Genomic DNA, 20332 nt, shown 5'->3' on the forward strand with positions numbered 1-20332 from the left:
CAGAGCTATATAGGTTGAATATAGCAGAATGTGTGCAAATTTGGTGGTGGTGGTGGGGAATGTTTCCCCTTCCATACTTCCCTCATATACTGAGAAAACTCCCTACCTACATACGATAATCAGAGCGGAGATTGGTTGGACCAGTGGAGAGAGCCAGTGTGGTGTAGTGGTTAAGAGCGGTAGACTCATAATCTGGGGAACTGGGTTCGCGTCTCCGCTCCTCCACATGCAGCTGCTGGGTGACCTTGGGCTAGTCACACTTCTCTGAAGTCTCTCAGCCCCACTCACCTCACAGGGTGTTTGTTGTGGGGGAGGAAGGGAAAGGAGAATGTTAGCTGCTTTGAGACTCCTTAGGGTAGTGATAAAGCAGGACATCAAATCCAAACTCTTCTTCTTCTTCATAAAGGGTTAATATTTCTAAATGTCCAATTGACCATAAAGGCACAGTTTACACTCACGGGTGTCTGCGTATTTCATTTCCTTATCTAGGTATCTATCTTTTTTAAAAAAAATAAAAAAAATCTAATATATTTTCAATGCAATACAATCTGCCGTTGGTGATACAAATATCAAGACTAAGCACCACTAAAATAAAATGCCAGGCAGTTTTCTTACGTTGGGACTTCAGACAAGACCTTAGAAGGGTGCTTGTTGAATACAAATTTAGGGAAAAGGTATCGCATGAATGATGCCATCCCACCAATGATGAGATTACTGCGCTCGTAGTACTCATGTGGAATATGCACAGGATTATTTCCAGTGCATTTACTAGCATGCACTTGGAACACTGTGTTCGGGAGCAACAGAAAGAAAAGCAGCACCAACATCCAGGTGGAAAACATACTTCTGCAACTGACTCCCCTTATCTCTCAATCTACAACCTCATGAAGGCTGCCGGCCTGATTTCTGCATCCTGTCTGGGATGGAAACAGACTCTGCCAGGGCACTATCATCCAGATTGTCAAGGGACATAGTTGGAGGCTTGAGATGTAAAATAAAATAGAGAAATTTACAGACACCCCCCCCTCTTTATACCTAATCATGACTTTAAAAACAACAACAACACTGGACTACATAATGCAATTCCAGAGTTGCTTGTTAATCCCCCGTTAGGGTTTTACAAGAAAGCCCCTGGAGCTTTGACCAACTGAAGCAAATATAGTTATTTATATAATAACAGAGGACAAAATTACTTTGCAATGAGTTTCAACTCAATGGTTCATCATCCGTAGCATAACTGCTGGAGAAAACATGTCCGTTACATCATACAATCTTAGAACTGAAAGTGATCTCAAAAATAATCCAGTCCACCCCTTGCCCATGCAAGTAATCCACTGCTATTCAATTCCTGATAGGTGGGCATCCATCCTCTACTTAAACTTTTATAACAAAGGAGAGTCTACCACCATCTGAGGAAGGCTGTCCCATTGACCCACTACTATTATCTAAAAATTATTAGTTAATTAATAATATCTAGCAAATATAGCTGTTTTATTCTGCTGGTCCATATTGGCAGGTGATTAAACTGTGGATCATCCACCATAACATCTAGCATGGAAACTTTAAATGGTACACGCTTGGGGTGGAAATGTCAAAGCTACTATACATATTGCAGTCAGGAACCCTAGATGTAGGAAACTGTCATATATATATTTATTGTAATGAAGGGTCAGACTCCATGTTCTATTGTGTTTTGGGCTACATGGGCTTCCTGACCATTTCCAGCTTCACGGTGGCCTTCCTAGCCAGGAAGTTGCCTGACACTTCCAACGAAGCCAGATTCATCACCTTTAGCATGTTGGTCTTCTGCAGCACTTGGCTCTCCTTCATTCCAACTTACCTGAGCACCAAAGGAAAATACATGGTGGCTGTGGAGATCTTCTTCACCTTTGCTTCTGGTGCTGCGTTACTGGCTTGCATTTTTGCCCCTAAATGCTACATTATTGTGGGGAGGCTTGACCTGAACAGCAGAGAGCAGTTGACATAAAGAAAGGAGTAAATGACAGAAGAATTTGTGGTTCTGTTTAATCTTGGGCAACATGCACTTGCTGTCAGGTATCACTTTCCCTGTAGTTTCCTCTCAAAGACATTGCTAGGAAATTTATTTCCCCTTCCCACCTTCTCTGTGCTATGAAGTTGCAGAGAGGAGAGGAAGGAAAACACAGGAATTTTGGATACTACCTAATTCTGAGTCAGACCAGTTGCCTATCTAGGAGGACCATGCATTGGATTTGCCACAGTCCTGAGACAAGTTGGGGCATTTTTGAATTTTTGTGCATGTGGGATCATCTTAATAGATGGTCCTGGTTGCAGGCAGGCCCTCCACCCAGTCCCCACCCCCCACCCTGGCGTGGGTGGAGCCATTACCCTCATGCCAGGGTGGCACCACTATTACCCAGGGCTATTTGACCAATCAATTTGAGTATGGTGGTCATGGGGGGGGGGAGAGTATAAAAGCGGAAGCGCAACGTGTGTGCCAAGCACCTGCTTCGTGCTGCCGAACACCCGCCCACCCCCCTTTAATTTAGGTGTCCTCTGCCCTTGCTTTGGACTTTGGTTGGTTGCCCGTCTTGGGACGGGGACCGGGTAGGATTTTTGTCATTTGGCAAATTGGCACTGGCCACTTGGTTTTCGCCTACCTCTTAGCAAACGTCACAACTTTGTAAGGTTTGGCAGCTAGGCATTGGCTTATTGTTAAGTGGGGGAGGGGAGGTCAGCCATCACCTGCTCCTCCATTGTTCAAGGGTATTCCGTTAAAGGAATCTGGGGCCTAGATCCTGTCCGAAGTCCACTTGAGGGGCTAGGGCCATGCCAGGCCATGCCAGGGAGATGCAGGTGGGTTCCCCCGAAGCAGCTTCCCTTTGGGTGGTTTACCTTTACTGACTTCCTGCAAAGGGGGCAGGAGTCCAATTAGATGCCTAAGCCAATACCACTCACATTTCCTGTATTCAATAAAGTTGTGGCCAATATTTGCCCAATAACCTTAAATCAAAAGTCTGCATCTGTGTGAATTTCTTTAATCTAATGGAGGGTTGGCTTGAGGGTCTTGACATGCAACTGTCAAATCAAGTTGGAACACCTATGAATCTCTCCAGGTCAAGTTAGATGTCTGGGTCTGTCAGGAAGCGAGCACAGGTATCAGGTTGGAAAATCTGTGAAATGATTCTAGACCAAATTGAGCTCTAAAAATATCTTTGCAGGAGAATGTAGTAGACTGACTGCCTGATTCTCCTTCCTGCCTGATGCCCTACTCGACAACACCTCTGCTCCCCCTCCCCATGTTTGAGAAGGAGGCAAGGAGGGCTTTTGGATTCTGTCCGAGCCTTGGAACCTCCTTTCCCAAACCTGGTAAATTTGTGCCCAGCTTAGGGAGGGAGATAAAATGCTCTGAGGGGGTCTGAGCACCCTCCTGCCACAGCGCAGGAAAGGGACAGGATAACAAAGGACCGTTGATGATTTAGGCTGGGGTGGTATAGTTTTCAATCGGTTGGTGGTGCAATTAAAGAGAAGTGGGGCCAGAAGACCATTTGGGGTGACTGTGGCAGGCTATAACAAAGAAACAGAAAGCACGGTGGATTTTTCTATTTTTGGACTCAACCCTGCTGTGCCTGCAGGAAAGGCAAGGGAACTTTGTGGCCAGGTGTGCCAACTTGAATAAAATATTGGCGGGTGGGCAGGTAAGCCCTGCCCCACATACCAGTAATTTATCACATAATGTGGTGCATGCACACCATTTGAATGGCAATGTCCATCAACTCTGAGGAGGCCCAGCCCCCTCAAATATTTTATAGGGGGTAAAGTCCCCATGGTCCCTAGGAGTTGGTTCCTATGTTTGTGGCATTTAATGCTGAGATTCCCCTCCACCTAGACTCAAGTTGCTTATATGTGCAAATGAACCATGTGTATAATAAAAACACCACAGTCTGCCTCATTGTCTAAAAAGAAACACAGGCCCTGGATAAAGTGTGACTGCAGCCCCTGGAATGTTGCACAGCTCATGGAGATTGGGGTAACATTCTAAGCACACTCTTCCTTCACATTCATGTCATCCCTGTGAGTATTCCTTTTTCGGACATTATGGAGCAGCAGATTGACTCAAGGGAAATGCGTGACTTTTGGATCTGACAAATATGTTTGCTTTTGCAACTCTGGATGCATCATAGATTTCAAAAACATTGCAGAAGTGTGATTACCTCCTTGTAATTATCCAAATCACTATAATCCATTAACCTGATCAAGGCACCAGTGGCTGTCCTGAAGGTAGGAGCTGGTGGGGAAAATTCTGCAGTATTCCATAGACCTCCAAGATTACAATTAAAAGAGATGCAGGTGCTGTCATTTTGATCAGCTTCACTTCTCTGTTTGTATAGAGTAAGCAGCAAGTTGGTGTTTCTTCTCTAGCATTCAAAGCATTCTTTAAAGAGCTGATTTGTTAAAACTAGCTACCACCTTGTGTCATCTTATTCAAATGTGACTGATGTTAGAATTGATGCTGTAGAAAAGAGGCGAGAGAATTTATCTGTGGAGGAAAATTTGTCATCAGGATGCTTTCTCTGCATCTCCTGCTGCTTTCAAGCATGCCTTTCAAAGTGCATGAGCTGAAATGCACCAGAAATGATCCTGTAAATATTCCACATGAGTGGTATGAGCCAGGTGATCTCCTCATCGGTGGGATGGTGTCTCATATCCATTACTTTTCCCAACCAGTCCTCTTCAAACAATACCCTTCTCAGTTCTTGACTGATATCCCATTGTAAGGAAATGGCCTTTAATTTAATGTAATTGTTTATATATATATATTTGACTGCATCAATTTCATGTGTTTTTCATATGATGCTAACTATATTCTTTGTTCCGTTTTCTTGTTGTTTAGACATCCTTCCATCCCTCTTATTCCCCCCCCCCTTTTCTATTTCCCCTGACTGCCCAGACTCTTCCAGAGTGGCTTAGTGTTTTGTGCTCCACAGAGATTTTCAGTGTAATCCTTCTAGATGAAACTTTGCAATAGTGACACCAACTCAGCCTGCTGTGTTGTGACCCGCTAGCTCCTAATACTAGAGAGCTTAGCTTTCAGGCAAAACCGCCTCTTTAGAAATGGGCTTAGTACTGCCTAATTCTTTGTTGCTGATTTTCTGTAGGATTTGTTTTGAATTGCTGTGGGAATGAATATACTTGCCTCACTTAGCTATTGTGCATTTGCTCAATTTTCATTAGTCTGCTTATCCCTGCTAGTGGAATGATGGTGACTTATTTACCTTGAGTTATTTATAATCAGCGGGTGATATCAAATTTGAAAAGGAAACCACAGCAACAGGTCAATAAAAAGAAACTGTTCTTCTTTTACATGACTTCAGTTTTAAATGTATTTCCAACAATAAAAAGCACAATACTGTGAAGAAATGAACACATAGTCTGGATTGCATTCTATATTTTTTCTGATACCTCCAACAGCATGTGGTATCTGGCAAAGGGATATATTATATAACAGAAAGAGACTCATGAAAGCATTCTAATAGGCATTTGACATTTAGACCATTTCTGTTATGCTAAGGGACTAGGGCACCAAACCATTAGACAAACAATTGTTAACTTTCTAGTTGTTGCAATGGTTTTGCAAACTTCAGTGGGTGTTTCCCTTGGTACTTTATAGTGATAAACAACACAATAAATAGAAATTCTGAGGACTAAGAAAGTGAAATTACGGAAATACCTTTGCCCATCTATGGAGATGTCTACAGAATCTATGTGTTTGGAGAAATGAAGATTATAATTTGATTTCAAGACAAATGCAAATATTCCTTTAGTTATGATGTGCAAATCTAAAGGAATACAGGAAAAGGGAGCCACAATACATTTTACTTTCTTACCAGTATAACCTAGTTATGCAGGCTGTGTTTTCCCTTCATGTCAAGAAGCTGAATCTTCAAGATGTAGAGTGGACAAATAATGTATTAAAATGAATTTGTGCACTGTTTAATACTCACATGAAATAGCAAGTGACTTTCTTTGCAGTGTTTTGACAAAGTTCTACCAGCACATCCTAGCCTTGGTCTTTGCTGTTGACAAGATCAACGGCAATCCCACGATCTTGCCCAATGTTACCCTCGGGTTCCACATCTATGACAGCTACTCTGACTCAAGAATGACCTACCGAACCACCCTGGACCTGCTTTTCAAATCACATCGGTTTGTCCCCAATTACAGATGTGGCATCCGTCAAAATGTAATAGGAATCATTGGGGGGCTTGCCTCCGTTACCTCCTCACGCATCGCAGACATCTTAGGTCTTTTCAAGATTCCACAGGTAGGATCTGAATGTGAGGGCAATGGGGACTTCCCTTAATCTGACACATAATTCTCCCCTTTATTCCCAGTAGCTATTTGAGTACTAGTTGATGGAGAAATATAGAAGGGGATGAAATATGTGGAACTGTATTGTGTTATAATATGGGTATCCAAAAAGTATGAGCAACCTGAATCAGAACTATATGTTTTCTGAGGTCTTTGCTGGCTACAAATTTACAGTTTGATATAGATTACTGGCTACAGATGATTGAAGTTGACAGTGGTTTGATATATGTACTTTATTTAGTTCTAGATTACACCCCTCTCCCAAAAAATTGATTATATCTCATGTACTGGCAATTTGCTTTTAATATTTACAAATCATTCAGAGATCATCACAGATTTATGCAACAGGGCAGTAATTATTTCCATATTTTAAAAGCAGGCAAGGTCCATCCCAGTTAATTATGAATTCATTATTTTATGATCAGTTGGCAGGAAAATGTATGCCGTTTGAGCCCAGAATAACACAATTTAATATGCTTCAAAACTAATAGGAGAGTTTGCTGGCCTCTTCTCAATACAGCATAATTTCAACACACCAAGCTGAAAAATATTCACAGTGACCCAGTCTGCAATTAGCTGCAGGATTTATTTAGCTTAAAGATGCTTTCAACCCCACATTCCCCAAGAATTGCTGTGGGAGAAGGGTTTGTTTGTTTAAATCACAATAAATAAGATGCTTCTTCCTCTTTGAGTGGTAAATGCAGTCTTGCCTGTGTAAGACTTCCAACTCTATTCAATCTATTTGTGAATTATTCATGTTCTTTTCTGGTGGGAAATTAATCATTTCAACATGGCATTAAACAGATACATCCTAAAATATTCCACTGTAACCCAGAAGCTGTTTGTAATCAATACATACAGCATGAAGATTTGACATTTTCCTCCCCAGTTTTTGATTTGAGTTTCTATTGAAATGAGGCGCATTTTAATGTTGTATTTAATCTTGTTTTTAAACTGAATTTTAATGAATTGTTTTATATCCGGTGTTAGCCACCCTGAGCCCACTCTTTGCTGGAGAGGGCGGGGTATAAATAAATTTTATTATTATTATTATTATTAGTTCTTTTCCCAAACTACTGTTTGTAGAGAAGATGATAAACAGTTTAAGTTAACCACAAAGATTTTTAATGTGTGGGGAGGAATTGTTTTCTCTATTCAGTGGAATTGAATAGAGGCCCCAGGCCCCAAACTAGCTTTTGTGCAAATGCCATTTATTATTGTATGCCTAGTATATGCTTAGTGAGTAATAGTTTGGCAGCTCTCTGAAGTTTCAGTTGCCCAAAAGTGCTCATTCAGTGCCTATTTTCAGTGCCCATATAGAATATTAGATAGACATTAAAACAATTCAGTCTCTCTAGAGCAATGCTAGTTAACCCTAGGCATGTGGCTAAGGGGTTATTATGCCCAGTAACTGGACTGAAGCATATAATTTTAGCTTGGCTAAATAGATAAAATATTAGCTATGTATAAAATATTCTCCAGCGACCACAGGGCTATAGTTACCACATTAGGAAATGTGAGGATTTATGCAGATATACAAGGCTGAAGGCTGTTCAATATAAAATGAAGCACTTCAGCATTTCTTTGCTCTACTTGCTATATTTAGGTGACAAGATTTCAAAGAATATATGTATGACAAACATGAAGGGTGGTGAATATGCTGGATCTGGGCCAACAAACTATTTTTAAACACCCGAGTGCTGGTTATCAGTGTGTTGTTTCCTGTTTCCAGTCCTGTTTACTGACCATAGCAGGCCCTGCCATAGATTGTCAATGTCTAATGACATCAATGCCAATATATTGCTCTTGACTCAGAGCCAGAGACTGCTAGACCTGGGGTCAGCAAACTTTCTCAGCAGGGGCCGGTCCACTGTCCCTCAGACCTTGTGGGGGGGCCAGACTCTATTTTGAAAAAAAGATATGAACGAATTCCTATGCCCCACAAATAACCCAGAGATGCATTTTAAATAAAAGGACACATTCTACTCATAGCTGCCAAGTTTTCCCTTTTCTCGCGAGGAAGCCTATTCAGCATAAGGGAAAATCCCTTTAAAAAAGGGATAACTTGGCAGCTATGATTCTACTCATGTAAAAACATGCTGATTCCCGGACCATCCGCGGGCCGGATTTAGAAGGTGATTGGGCCGGATCCAGCCCCCGGGCCTTAGTTTGGGGACCCCTGGTGCTAGACACTCAGAAGTTCTAGATTTTCTTCATGCTGGCTCATAAAAATGTTCATACAGCTGCCCTATTAGAGGGGAGATGCAATTAACTATCCAACTTGGATACTTTGCTTTATTTTATTGTGGCTTTTTAAAATTTATTTAAAGGACAAACCAAGAAATATTAATTTATTTTCTTCTTTCTGGCTTTCCAAGTAGGGGAGACACTTGCATTGTACATTACTGTTACTGAAAAGATACAAAGTGTTTTGGTTTTCCCTACTGCAGTTAAAGTGAGAAAAATTAAAAGCACATACGATTGGAAACTGTTTTATGTGTATGAATCACCTGAATCTATATACTTTCATATTTTTATACCTGTTTATTAGTTTTAGGTTTTATTTCTGATTTTTCTTACACCTATCTGTTTGTCAATAACTTGTGCTTTATTTATTTTTAAAATGTTTCCGCATACTATATACTGTGGTCTTTGATCACAAATCGCTTAGAGATTAAATGAAAAAACAAGGTTTAAAGCAAGGAATCAAAATAATTAAATAAATGAGACTAGAATCAGTGAAGAGGCAATATGTTCCACATGTTTCCAATTTCAATTGTCTGGACATTCCCCTCTTCTTGCAGTTTGCATACGGCTCATTTCCACCACCAATGAATGAGCCAATCAATGTTCCCTCCTTTTATCGCATGGTTCCCAACGAAGGCCTTCAGTACCAGGGAATTGTCCAGTTACTCCTCCATTTCAACTGGAAATGGGTTGGGCTCATTGCCAAAAATGATGAAGGTGGGGAACAATTTTTGCAGATGATGGATCCAATACTCTCCAGGAATGGAATCTGTTCAGCATTCACAGAAATACTTCCAGAACATATGCATGTCATGAATGCAGATGAACTTATCAAGGACACAAAGAAGGTTTTGCCAATTATCAGTCCAGGAAACATCAACGCTGTTGTTATCTATGGAGAAACCTCATCAATTATAACGTTGGCTAACATTATAGGAATAACCAGAGCCATGAAAGGACTATTTCTTCAAAATAAAAATGTGTTCTCTGCAACAAAAGTGTGGATTACCACAGCACAGATTGACTTCACATTAAATAAATTTCAAAAGTTAATTGAAATTGATATTCAAATTTTTGAAGGTGCTATCTCCTTCTCAATTCATTCCAGGGAATTGCAAGCTTTCCAAGAATTTGTAAAGGAAATCTACCCTTCTTGGTCAGAGGAAGATGGTTTTATGAGCACTTTTTGGACACAAGCATTTGGTTGTTCATTTTCAAACTCTGCATTTGTCTATAAGACATGTACCGGAGATGAGAGCCTGGAGGGCCTCCCTACACCTCTGTTTGAAATGAGCATGACCGGCCACAGCTACAATGTCTATAATGCTGTGTATGCTGTGGCACATGCCTTCCATATCTTGATACAGAAATACAGAACAGTGGAGGGCACAAGCTCATGGTCTCCTTTGCGTGTAGAGCCCTGGCAGGTAATGTTTTCTCACTGGCCTAACCCAATTGCGAGTCAAGGCCCCATCCCCTGCTTTATGATGAAATAAGACACACAGACACAAGTATTTTAGGTTAATGGGCTAAAAAAAAGGCCACAACTTTATTGGTTACAGAATGTGAGTGGTATTGGCTTATGCATTGGATCCGAACTGACTATACTTGACTCCTGCCTGCCCTGCAGGAAGTCACACAAGCGTTAACAACCTGCAGGGGGAGCTTGTTGATGCAAATCAACTGGAAGCTCTCCCTTAGAGTCATCGGAAGGTCGTGCCATGGCCCTAGCCACCACCTGGGCATCGAACAGAAACCACGGCCACCAGATTCCTTTAACGGAATTCTTCTTCTTTGGCGATCACTCGTAGCCAAGTAAGATTGTCTTTCATGAACACGGTTTTAACAATGGATCCGTAAGTGACTGTGAAGGCCAATTCTGGATCAACATGTTCTTCCACAGTGGGGACATTGGTTTCCAGGCAGGAGTTAATCACGGTGTGGATTTGCCAAGCATGCCTTCCTCTTAGCACGCTTCTCCCTTGCGTCCTGAGATCGAGTTTCTTCAAAGCCCATGACACCTTTGGTAAAGGCTATTATCCAACTAGAGCGCTTGCAGGGCAGTGTTTCCCAGTTGTCATATTCCTTCAAGAGGAGGGGTAGGTGATGGCCACAACCTCCCCTCCAACACACAACACATTTTCCAGTGCCTAACCACCAGACCTTACAAAGTTGTGACGATTTGCTACAAGGCAGGCGAAAAACCAAGTGGCTGGTGCCAATCTGCCAAGTGGAAAAAAAATCCTACCAGGCCCCTTCAACAGGCAACCAACTAAGGTCCATAGCAAGGTCAGGAGTTGAATGCCTGACATTAAAGGGAGGGAGGGAGGGAGGGAGAGACGTGTGTGCAGGAACCAAACAGGCTGGGCCTGGGGCCGCTTAAATGCGGCAAAACCATGTCCCCCAGCTAGCCAGATTGGCTGGCTGAGGGCGTGACGCAGGCCCGGGACTCCCTGTGATGCAGGGGGCCCAACCACGCCTCCCCCCCTGTGAAGTAAGCGAGTCCCGCTCACAACCCCTCCCCTCACAGAAGAGAGGCCTTGTCAATACCTGACTATAAGACAGTGGTGTGTCATGCAGTAGCCAAAGGCTATTTCTCATCCATGAATTCTCATTTAATGTTCTCTTTGCATTGATACCAAGGATGAATGTTGTTGTTTTAAGTCGGGCCAATATTTATTCAAGCTTTCCATAGAAAACAAAACAATAATGTCTCCATTCATGGCCTACTTTACATAATGATTTGCGACACTTTCTCCATAACTAGTAACTAAAATGGCATGTTTTCTATTAGTAATGGTAAAAGTATTGAATTCATAAATACTTTGTTTCCTAAACAAAAATAATCTAAATTTGTGAAAGAAAACTAATAGTGATTATATAGCATCACCTGAACACTTTGGTTCTGTCTATCTCTCCAATAGCTGCACTCAGTTCTTCAGAGGATCTCATTCAACAACAGTGCTGGAGATGAAATTACATTTAATGAATATGGAGAATTAGTAGGTGGATTTGATATTACAAACCTGGTCACTTTCCCAAATAACTCCTATGTCAGAATCAACGTGGGAAGACTGGAACCTCGGGCTCCTCCTAGCAAAAAGATCATCTTTAATGAAGAGGGAATCAAATGGCACAGAGGATTGACTCAGGTAGGGAATGGCAAATAACTACACTGCCTTTTTGAGAAAAGGAAATGGTCATCTAATAAGCCAGGAGACCATTTCTATTTTAGCATTTGCTTGCACTTTTATGTGCCACCCGTGAATGTGAGGATCTTATATTCCATTCCATTCCATCTGACTTCTTTTTTTATTAGCAGATCATCTGATATTAGGCAAATACTGCAAGCATTTTTAATGAGGATTCACTCAGGTGGGCAATAGCAAATAATCATCATCAGGTGGGCAATAACAAATCATCATCATCAGGAAGCCATTTCTACATTAACATTTGCTTCCACTTTATGTGTCACCTTTAAATTTAAGGGTCTTGTATTCCATTCCATTTGACTTCTCTTTTTAATACCACATCTTCTGGTATTAAATAAATTCTGCAAACTTTTTTCTAAATACTAAACTGTTCCCATATCTTTGGGTAGGTGCCACCCCTTTCAGTATGTAATGACATCTGCCATCCTGGTTATGGAAAGAAAAAGAAGGAGGGAAAGAAATTTTGCTGCTATGATTGTGTTCGATGTGCAGAAGGAATGATCTCAAATGAGATGGGTAGGACATGTGTTTAGTACATATACCTTTTATTAAAGAGATTTGCTTAACCTCCCCACCCCCAACTTGGATGCAGAATAATATGATTCATACGTCCCTTGGCTGTTCCTTCCTCTCAACCCATCCACCAAAGCTGCAGAAAACACAAGCTGCTGTGGTAATGTGAGGCTACAGCAATACTGACATCCTTTATTAAGCATGTATTTTGGTAAAATATGTTTAAAGCAAAATAATGTTCATACATCAGATGAGTGGAATGAATGTAGAGCTGTATTTCCATGAATGGAGAAGATAACATGGGATGAGGAGGTCTGGATGACAATAAAAGTTCTAGATTGCGAGGGAACAGAAATAGAGTTATCTTCCTTAAGAAGGAGGTTGTTTGGGGAACTAGAGAAGAATGTCAACAAATCAAGCAGCGTTTCTCCCAGACTTTTGCAGTACCAAAATTTCAGTTCTTAGGACTAGTTATTATTCTTAAATTCTAAACCACCTTGTGAATGTTGAATGAGATGAAGAGTGGTATAGAAATTTAATAAATATATATTACAAAATTTGGTGGAAGTGGTCCAAAAAGCACACCAAAAGAAAATATCATTAATATTTAATGATATATTTAATCTATATCCAGATACAATGCTTGGCAGTTATTTTAAAGCTCTTGGCCATAAACATTTTAAAACTTGCCTTGCTTAAAATCAATGAGGATAGATCATTTCCTGATAAGACAGTTCTGAATCCTGAAAACAGTCTTGATTGTTCTTAGCTTGTCATAATTAATTTACTTTTTCAGATGAAGAAACTTGTGTCAGTTGCCAAGAGGATCATTACTCAAACAGAGGACAGAATCAGTGAGCTCCCGTTGCTCTGTCCCAGTTCCTGCCCACCTAGCAGTTCCAAAGCACATCAAAAGTTCAAGTAGATAAATAGGGACCGCTCCGGCGGGAAGGTAAATGGCGTTTCTGTGCGCTGCTCTGGTTCCGCAGACCCGGAAGCTGTCTGTGGACAAACGCCGGCTCCCTCGGCCTATAGAGCGAGATGAGCGCCGCAACCCCAGAGTCGGACACGACTGGACCTGATGGTCAGGGGCTCCTTTACCTTTATGTTAGGGTGAATTTGGTCAGAATTTTTTTAAAGCTTTCATTTCTTAAAAAAATCATTCCTTAAAAAAATAATTTTGTGATAAGATTGTTCTTAATCCTGAAAAGAATCTTGATTGTTCTTAGTGCATCATAATTGATTTACATTTTCAGATGAAGAAACTTGTGTCAGTTGCCAAGAGGATCATTACCCAAACAGAGGGCAGAATCAATGCATCCCTAAGATTCCAAACTTCCTTGCTTTTGATGAAACTTTGGCCATCATTTCAACTATCTCTGCACTTTTGTTGTCTCTGGTCACAGTTCTGGTGCTGGTCATCTTCATTAAGCACCGGGATACTGCCATAGTCAAAGCCAACAACAGAAGCCTCACCTATATTCTCCTCACTTCCCTCCTCCTGTGTTTCCTCTGCTCCTTGCTGTTCCTTGGAAAGCCTATTGAGGCAACCTGCCTTCTCCGACAAACTGCTTTTGGTATCATCTTCTCTGTGTCCCTGTCTAGCATCTTGGCCAAAACCATCTCTGTCGTTTTGGCATTCATGGCTACCAAACCAGGATCCAGGATGAGGAACTGGGTGGGGAAAAGACTGGCTTATTCCACTGTCCTCTCTTGCCCTGTTGTTCAAGTAGCAATCTGTGCTCTGTGGCTGGCAACCTCTCCCCCATTCCCAGACTTGGATATGCACTCATCTGCTGAAGAAATCATATTGTTATGTAATGAAGGATCAGCCATCATGTTCTATTGTGTTTTGGGCTACATGGGCTTCCTGGCCATTGTCAGCTTCATTGTGGCCTTCCTAGCCCGGAAATTACCTGACGCTTTTAATGAAGCCAAGTTCATCACCTTCAGCATGCTGTTATTTTGCAGTGTTTGGGTCTCCTTTGTTCCTACTTACCTGAGCACACAAGGAAAGTACATGGTAGCTGTGGAGATCTTCTCCATCTTGGCTTCCAGTGCTGGATTACTGGGCTGCATCTTTCCCCCAAAATGCTACATCATTCTGGTGAGACCTGAGTTAAATAACAGAGAACAGCTAATACGAAAAAAAATATAAACAGCAGAAGAGATTCTGTTTTCATTCATGAAAAATGAATTAATTAAATTATAGTAGAGACTAATGCTAAGTTTTCAATTACTTTATGACAGAAATGGATCTTTCCTCCTAAATCCAACATGACAGTTGCAAAGTCTGAGTTGAACAAAAACACCTAATAAAATCAATATCTGTGGCTTCATTTATTGTGTTGTTATTCTACATAGTTCTATGGGGAAAGGTATAAATGATGTGGGAATCCTGTAATGTATTTCATATATTTTTTGTTATACGCTGTTGAGTTTACTCTGTCACTAGGTGGCTGCAGTAGCTTCAAGTACCAATTTCCAGGAATGGGAAACATTGACAAGTCCCCAATTGGCTGCATGGTTTAAGAACATATGGAATTTGGCTATTGCTGGGGGGGGGGGAATTGCATATATATTGTATGCGTCCAGGGGAATGGAGGACCAAGATCATTTTTGATGTGATTTTATTTCCTATGCTTTGGACTTTGCTCAATATTCACCATCCATGCCAGGTTCAGTAATATGGATGTATTGATTTATATTGGTGTGTTACCGTTGCTTTTTCTTATTATTTATTTATTGTTTCCTGTCTATATGGTATGATGCAATGCTCTCAACAGAAAAACATAAAAAAGTAAATGTTCCACAGTGTTATCACTACTTTTCTCCATATATTCCAAAATATTTACTATTGTTCTTACATTATCGCCTGTTTGCCTTGTTGTTAAAAATCCAGCTTGGTTTTCGTGCATATAATCCCACAATACAATTTTAATCCTCCTTGCCATTATTGTTGCATATATTTTAGAGTCACAGTTAAGCAAGGTGATAGGTCTATTGTTCTTGACTTGCTCTAGATCCTGATCTTCTTTAGGTATCGATGCAATATTGGTATATTTCCAAGATTCTGGTATCTGTCCCTGCATCCTGACAGGCCCCATCCCTGGCTCCCCATCCTTCCCTGCCTGCTGTTAGGGGTCTCTGGGCCCCGGAGCCTGGCCTTGCCTCACCACCACGTCTGTGACCCCCTCACTGAATGGCTGCCAGATCAGTGCTCACTTGCTCCTTGCTGAGTGTACTCCCCAAGCAGAGAGTGGGCACAAATGGAGGAAGATGAGGAAGGGGCGACCCCATTGTGTCCCAGTCTGGCGCTTCTTTCCATGAGTGTCAGGGGGATTTACCTTTCAAGAGCCATGTCGGCCAACTAGCCCCCCCCCATGTGGGCTTGCACGTGGCACAATACGGCCCCACTTGGCTCCTGTCACACCCTGCCCTATTCTGATCAGATTGGACACTTTACCACCTAATGGTTTTATGTTTTACTGCTTGGATTATTCATCCATCTAGCTCATTATTGTCTACACCAGGTATAGGCAAACTTGGCCCTCCAGACGTTTTGGGACTACAACTCCCATCATCCCTAGCTAACAAGACCAGTGTTCAGGGGTGAAGGTAATTGTAGTCTCAAAACATCTGGAGGGCCGAGTTTGCCTACGTCAGTCTACACTGACTGGGAACAGCTTTGGTTTCAGACATACCTCTTACCCAGCCGTATGAAGTTGAAAGGGATGGAACCTTGGATCTTCTCTTCCATGTTCTCTTCCATGTTCTCCAGCATGGGCTCTTGGCTTTCCTTTGTGGCAGGTAGGCTATGAAAGGCATGGTCACTGCCTCTATTGGGTCTTGCCTTGAGTTTGGTTAATTTTGCCGAAAGGTCAGGGAACATTGTCATCTGAGCTAGTGCCCATACTAGCCTATTGGTTCTTGGCCTTGTAGCAGATCCAAGTTGGCACATTAATAATAGTAATGTTTATTGCATGTATGTATTGTCTTCACTCCCATCAGAATACTCACAAAAAGCCCAGTTAGTATGCCATTGATCCCTCCTAACTTAGAGAATTTCTCTGCCCAGACTATTTTTTGATTCGACTAATTATGTGGATTTGGTTGTTTGCAGATTCCCTATGTTGTTATAATTGAGTAAATACAACATTTTTCTCATTGTAGTTATGGTTTCCTAAGTCCTTTAAGGGTGTCAAACTGATTCCCTCTCCTCATCTGGTTGATGAAGAAATGGAAGGGGAAAGACTTGCCTATTCCACTGCTCTTTCCTGCTACAAGCTTTTAAAATGGACCTGTGCTCTCTGGCAGGCAATTTCTTAGCTATTCCCAGATTTCAGCCTGCACTCCCTGACTCCAGAAATTGTACTTCATTATAATAAAGGGGCATTCACCCTGTTCCATTATATCTTGGACTATGTGGGCTTCATCACTATTGTGACCTTCCTAAACAGAAACACACTAGGTTTGGTAGACTCCTGAATTCTTACCCTTGTTATATATATATATATATATATATATATATATATATATATATATATATTCTTACCCTGTTATATATATTTTTAAATCTTTTTTTCAGACACATAAAGTGCCATAGAACCATAGCATTGCAGAGCTGGAAGGGGGTCACAAGATTCATCTAATCCCGGCATCCCTAAACTTCGGCCCTCCAGATGTTTTGGGCTACAATTCCCATCTTCTCTGACCACTGGTCCTGTTAGCTAGGGATCATGGGAGTTGTAGGCCAAAACATCTGGAGGGCCACAGTTTGGGGATGCCTGATCTAATCCAACCCCTACAATGCAGCAGTTTTTTGCACAACATGGGGTTCAAACCCATGAAAAGACAGGGAAAACATAGTTTGCTAGATGTTTATGCTGCACATGATGCCAGATAGTTTTCAATGCTCCAGGGACTATGGACTATGATCATTACTGTGAAGCATGTAGTTATCTGAAAGCACTGTGATTCAGCCTTCCTCTGGCAATATCCACATGGCACTTCGATGTCAACAAGCATATGCCAGGGCGAAACTTCGGAATGTGCATAAAGACCACCCCATGCCAACGAGAGCTAATCTGCTGTTTGTAGCCACACCCAAGAGCTGCCAAATTTTAATGTAGGCTGACAGTGGAGGTTACTAATGAGTTTAGGCTGAAACAGGGGCTTAATTGTTAAGAGGAATGGATTTTCAGCTCAGGATGTTAGTGTTGCACTTGTTGGTGCTACTCATAGGGCTTCCTCTATTTTTGGTACATCCTGCTTTGCATTGTGTGACTAATCCTATCCATGTCCAACACCAATATTATCAGCCTGGGCACTTCATCATTGGCGGTATCACGACACAGCTGTTCTCACCCTCCTTCACTGAAGTATGCTTCGAGGAGAAGCCAAAGGAAAAGCATCCTGATGAATATGCGTAAGGATATTTTTCTTCCTCAGCATAAAAAAGTCACATGTTAAGGAAAAAAACCTAGACAACAGAAGCAACATTGTGTTGAAAAAGCAATTGATTCAGCGGTGGCAGGTGCCCAGAGAGACTGGAAGGATAGAAGGCAGGGAGACTAACAGTCAACAACAGGCAGGGCAATCTTCTGAGCTGACTGTAAAGAAGGATGAGGGTGGAGTTATGGGCTATTTTATTCACACTTGCTAAAAGTAATTCACACTAGTCTGAATTCTGCAGTGCATGTCTCCAGCCAAATAACATGTGCAAAAATGCAAATTAAATAATAATAATAATAATAATAATAATAATAATAATAATAATAATTTATTTGTACCCTGCTCCTCCGGCTGGGTTTCCCTAGCCACTCTGGGCAGCTTCCAACAAAGATTAAAATACATTGAAATGTCAAACATTAAAAACTTCCCTAAACAGGGCTGCCTTCAGAGTTTTCTAAATGTCAGGTAGTTGTTTATCCCTTTGTGTTGGATGGCTCTCTCCTCGCCTCCTTAATATATATATATGTATTCAATTAATTTTTTATTGTTTTCTTAAACACAAAATTGCAGTATACAAACAAGAAAAGTAATCCATAATAAAAACAGTTCATCTTTTACATTTCTATTACTATTTACTATATACATTCTATTGTTCTGCTGAACGTAACTTCCTCCTTTTTCTGTATCGGTTTTCTAAATTATCATCATATATATATCACACTTTCTTCATTCCTATCTCTGTCATCATCTTACTTACATTACCATATTTTAATTACATCTACTGTACATTATATCTGTTGTAGGTTTTATGTCAATCCTGTTAGTGTCTTTATAGTCTTATCTCACGTCCTTAATATTACTGCGATTCTGTATTGTGCAAATTAGTCTGAAAGAAATAGTCCAAGCAGAAGACAGAAAGTCAATCATAAACATAATCTCTCTCTTGTTTTAGCACAGTGCCAAAGAACTATCAGCATGTCTTATCCTTGGTGTTTGCTGTGAATGAGATAAATGAAAACCCCAAGATTTTATCCAACGTCACCTTGGGGTTCCAGATATATGACAGCTACTTTAATGCAAAGATGACTTATCAGAATACGCTGAACCTCATCTCTCGCCATAAGAAAACTGTCCCCAACTACAAGTGTGGCATTCAGAAGAACCTGCTAGCTGTCATTGGGGGCCTCGAGACTGAAACATCTTTCTATATGGCAACCATCTTAACCCTCTACAAGATTCCACAGGTAAGAAGATTGTGAATGGAATGAGAATTCATAACTGCAGCATATCAGATATTCTCATGGTATATTCCCAGTCTTCAGGTGTGGGTGAAGGAAGGAATCTGTGTGAAGGGCTGTAAAGGATTAGTTACAGAAACAAAGCTTATGGTTCTTGTGTGCTCGCTCTAGGGTTTCCCAAGCAAGGCAGACAGCAGGCAATGTTGATTCCTCAGTTTCTTCCTCACAGTGGGAGCATAGCTGAAAAATGGGTACTGTATTTGGTTAACAATGCATGAGCTCAAGTGATAAAGTTTTGTACCCTAGCTCAACCCATTTACTGTACCTCATGTCCTCAGCCCGTAATGTAGAGATGAGTCACCAGCTACAGCAAATAGGAGAATGAGTCACTAAATTTTGCGATTTTGGTGTATCAGAAAAGCTGCTGACAAAAGCAGGGGGAGCTTAATAGCAGACATTTGTTTCAATTGTTTCAGCTAATCCCATTTCAATATTGTGTACAGTGGTCCCTAGACTTACGAACTTAATCCACTCCAAATGCACATTCGTAGGTCGAAAAGTTCGTAAGTCGAAAAGGAGTTTCCTATAGGAAAAAAAATATTTGGAAAAATTTGTAAGTCAAGGAAACCGCATTTAAAACCGCCAATGGTTTCCGTTCGGATGTAGAAAAATTCACAAGTGTGTGGCCATTTGTCCCATTCATAAGTTGAAAACTTCAGATGTCGAGTCATTTGTAAGTCGAGGGGCCACTGTATAAGGTTTTAATTTATGTGAAAGTTCAGTGCAAGGGCCAATGGAGTAGAGTAGAAAGAGTGTTAGCTTTAGACCTAAATGAAACTCTTTGGGTGTCTGCCTAACCTACTTCTCGTCAATTTTGGCAGGTTCAACAGAGCTTCTTAGGAACAGGATTATCATTAGGGTTGAGACTACAGGGTTGAGAACATTCATCTGCAATGCAAGCCTATTTCATTACTCTCATCTCAGTAGTGCTCCCTTCACTATAGAAAACCTAAATATTCATTTTCTTAGCAGAACACTAAGTGGGGTTAGTATGAAGGAAGGAGGCCCTTAAGCTGTGGGACAGTGTTTCTCAAGCATCCTTCAGCACTACTTCTTTAATTTATAAAGTTCTTTAAATGATCTCCCCTGGGCATAGCTGCCAAGTTTTCCCTTTTCTCGCGAGGAAGCCTATTCAGCATAATGGAATTTCCCTTTAAAAAAGGGAGAACTTGGCAGCTATGTCTCCCCTCCCCCTTTCCCTCTGTCTCTCTGGTGTACGCTGCTGAAATTAAGTATGTATTTGAATATTTAAGCACA

The 20332-nt window shown here is 41.1% G+C and overlaps 2 protein-coding genes across 2 annotated transcripts; both read left to right on the plus strand.

The window, feature by feature from the left end:
* The first annotated feature begins 4577 nt into the window (after positions 1–4577).
* On the plus strand, positions 4578–11768 carry LOC118078235 (vomeronasal type-2 receptor 26-like). The gene is made up of 4 exons (XM_035102008.3): positions 4578–4753; positions 6013–6304; positions 9156–10025; positions 11523–11768. The coding sequence occupies exons 1-4, from the start codon at positions 4578–4580 to the stop codon at positions 11766–11768; spliced, it is 1584 nt and encodes a 527-aa protein (XP_034957899.3).
* Positions 11769–12217: 449 nt separating this feature from the next.
* On the plus strand, positions 12218–14481 carry LOC148684044 (vomeronasal type-2 receptor 26-like). Its single transcript, XM_088654779.1, has 2 exons — positions 12218–12326; positions 13580–14481. The coding sequence occupies exons 1-2, from the start codon at positions 12308–12310 to the stop codon at positions 14479–14481; spliced, it is 921 nt and encodes a 306-aa protein (XP_088510905.1). The 5' UTR covers positions 12218–12307.
* The last annotated feature ends 5851 nt before the right edge of the window (positions 14482–20332 follow it).

The sequence above is a fragment of the Zootoca vivipara genome, chromosome 12 (genome assembly GCF_965207765.1).
Source record: "Zootoca vivipara chromosome 12, rZooViv2.hap1.1, whole genome shotgun sequence".
In the NCBI taxonomy this organism is placed as follows: domain Eukaryota; kingdom Metazoa; phylum Chordata; class Lepidosauria; order Squamata; family Lacertidae; genus Zootoca; species Zootoca vivipara.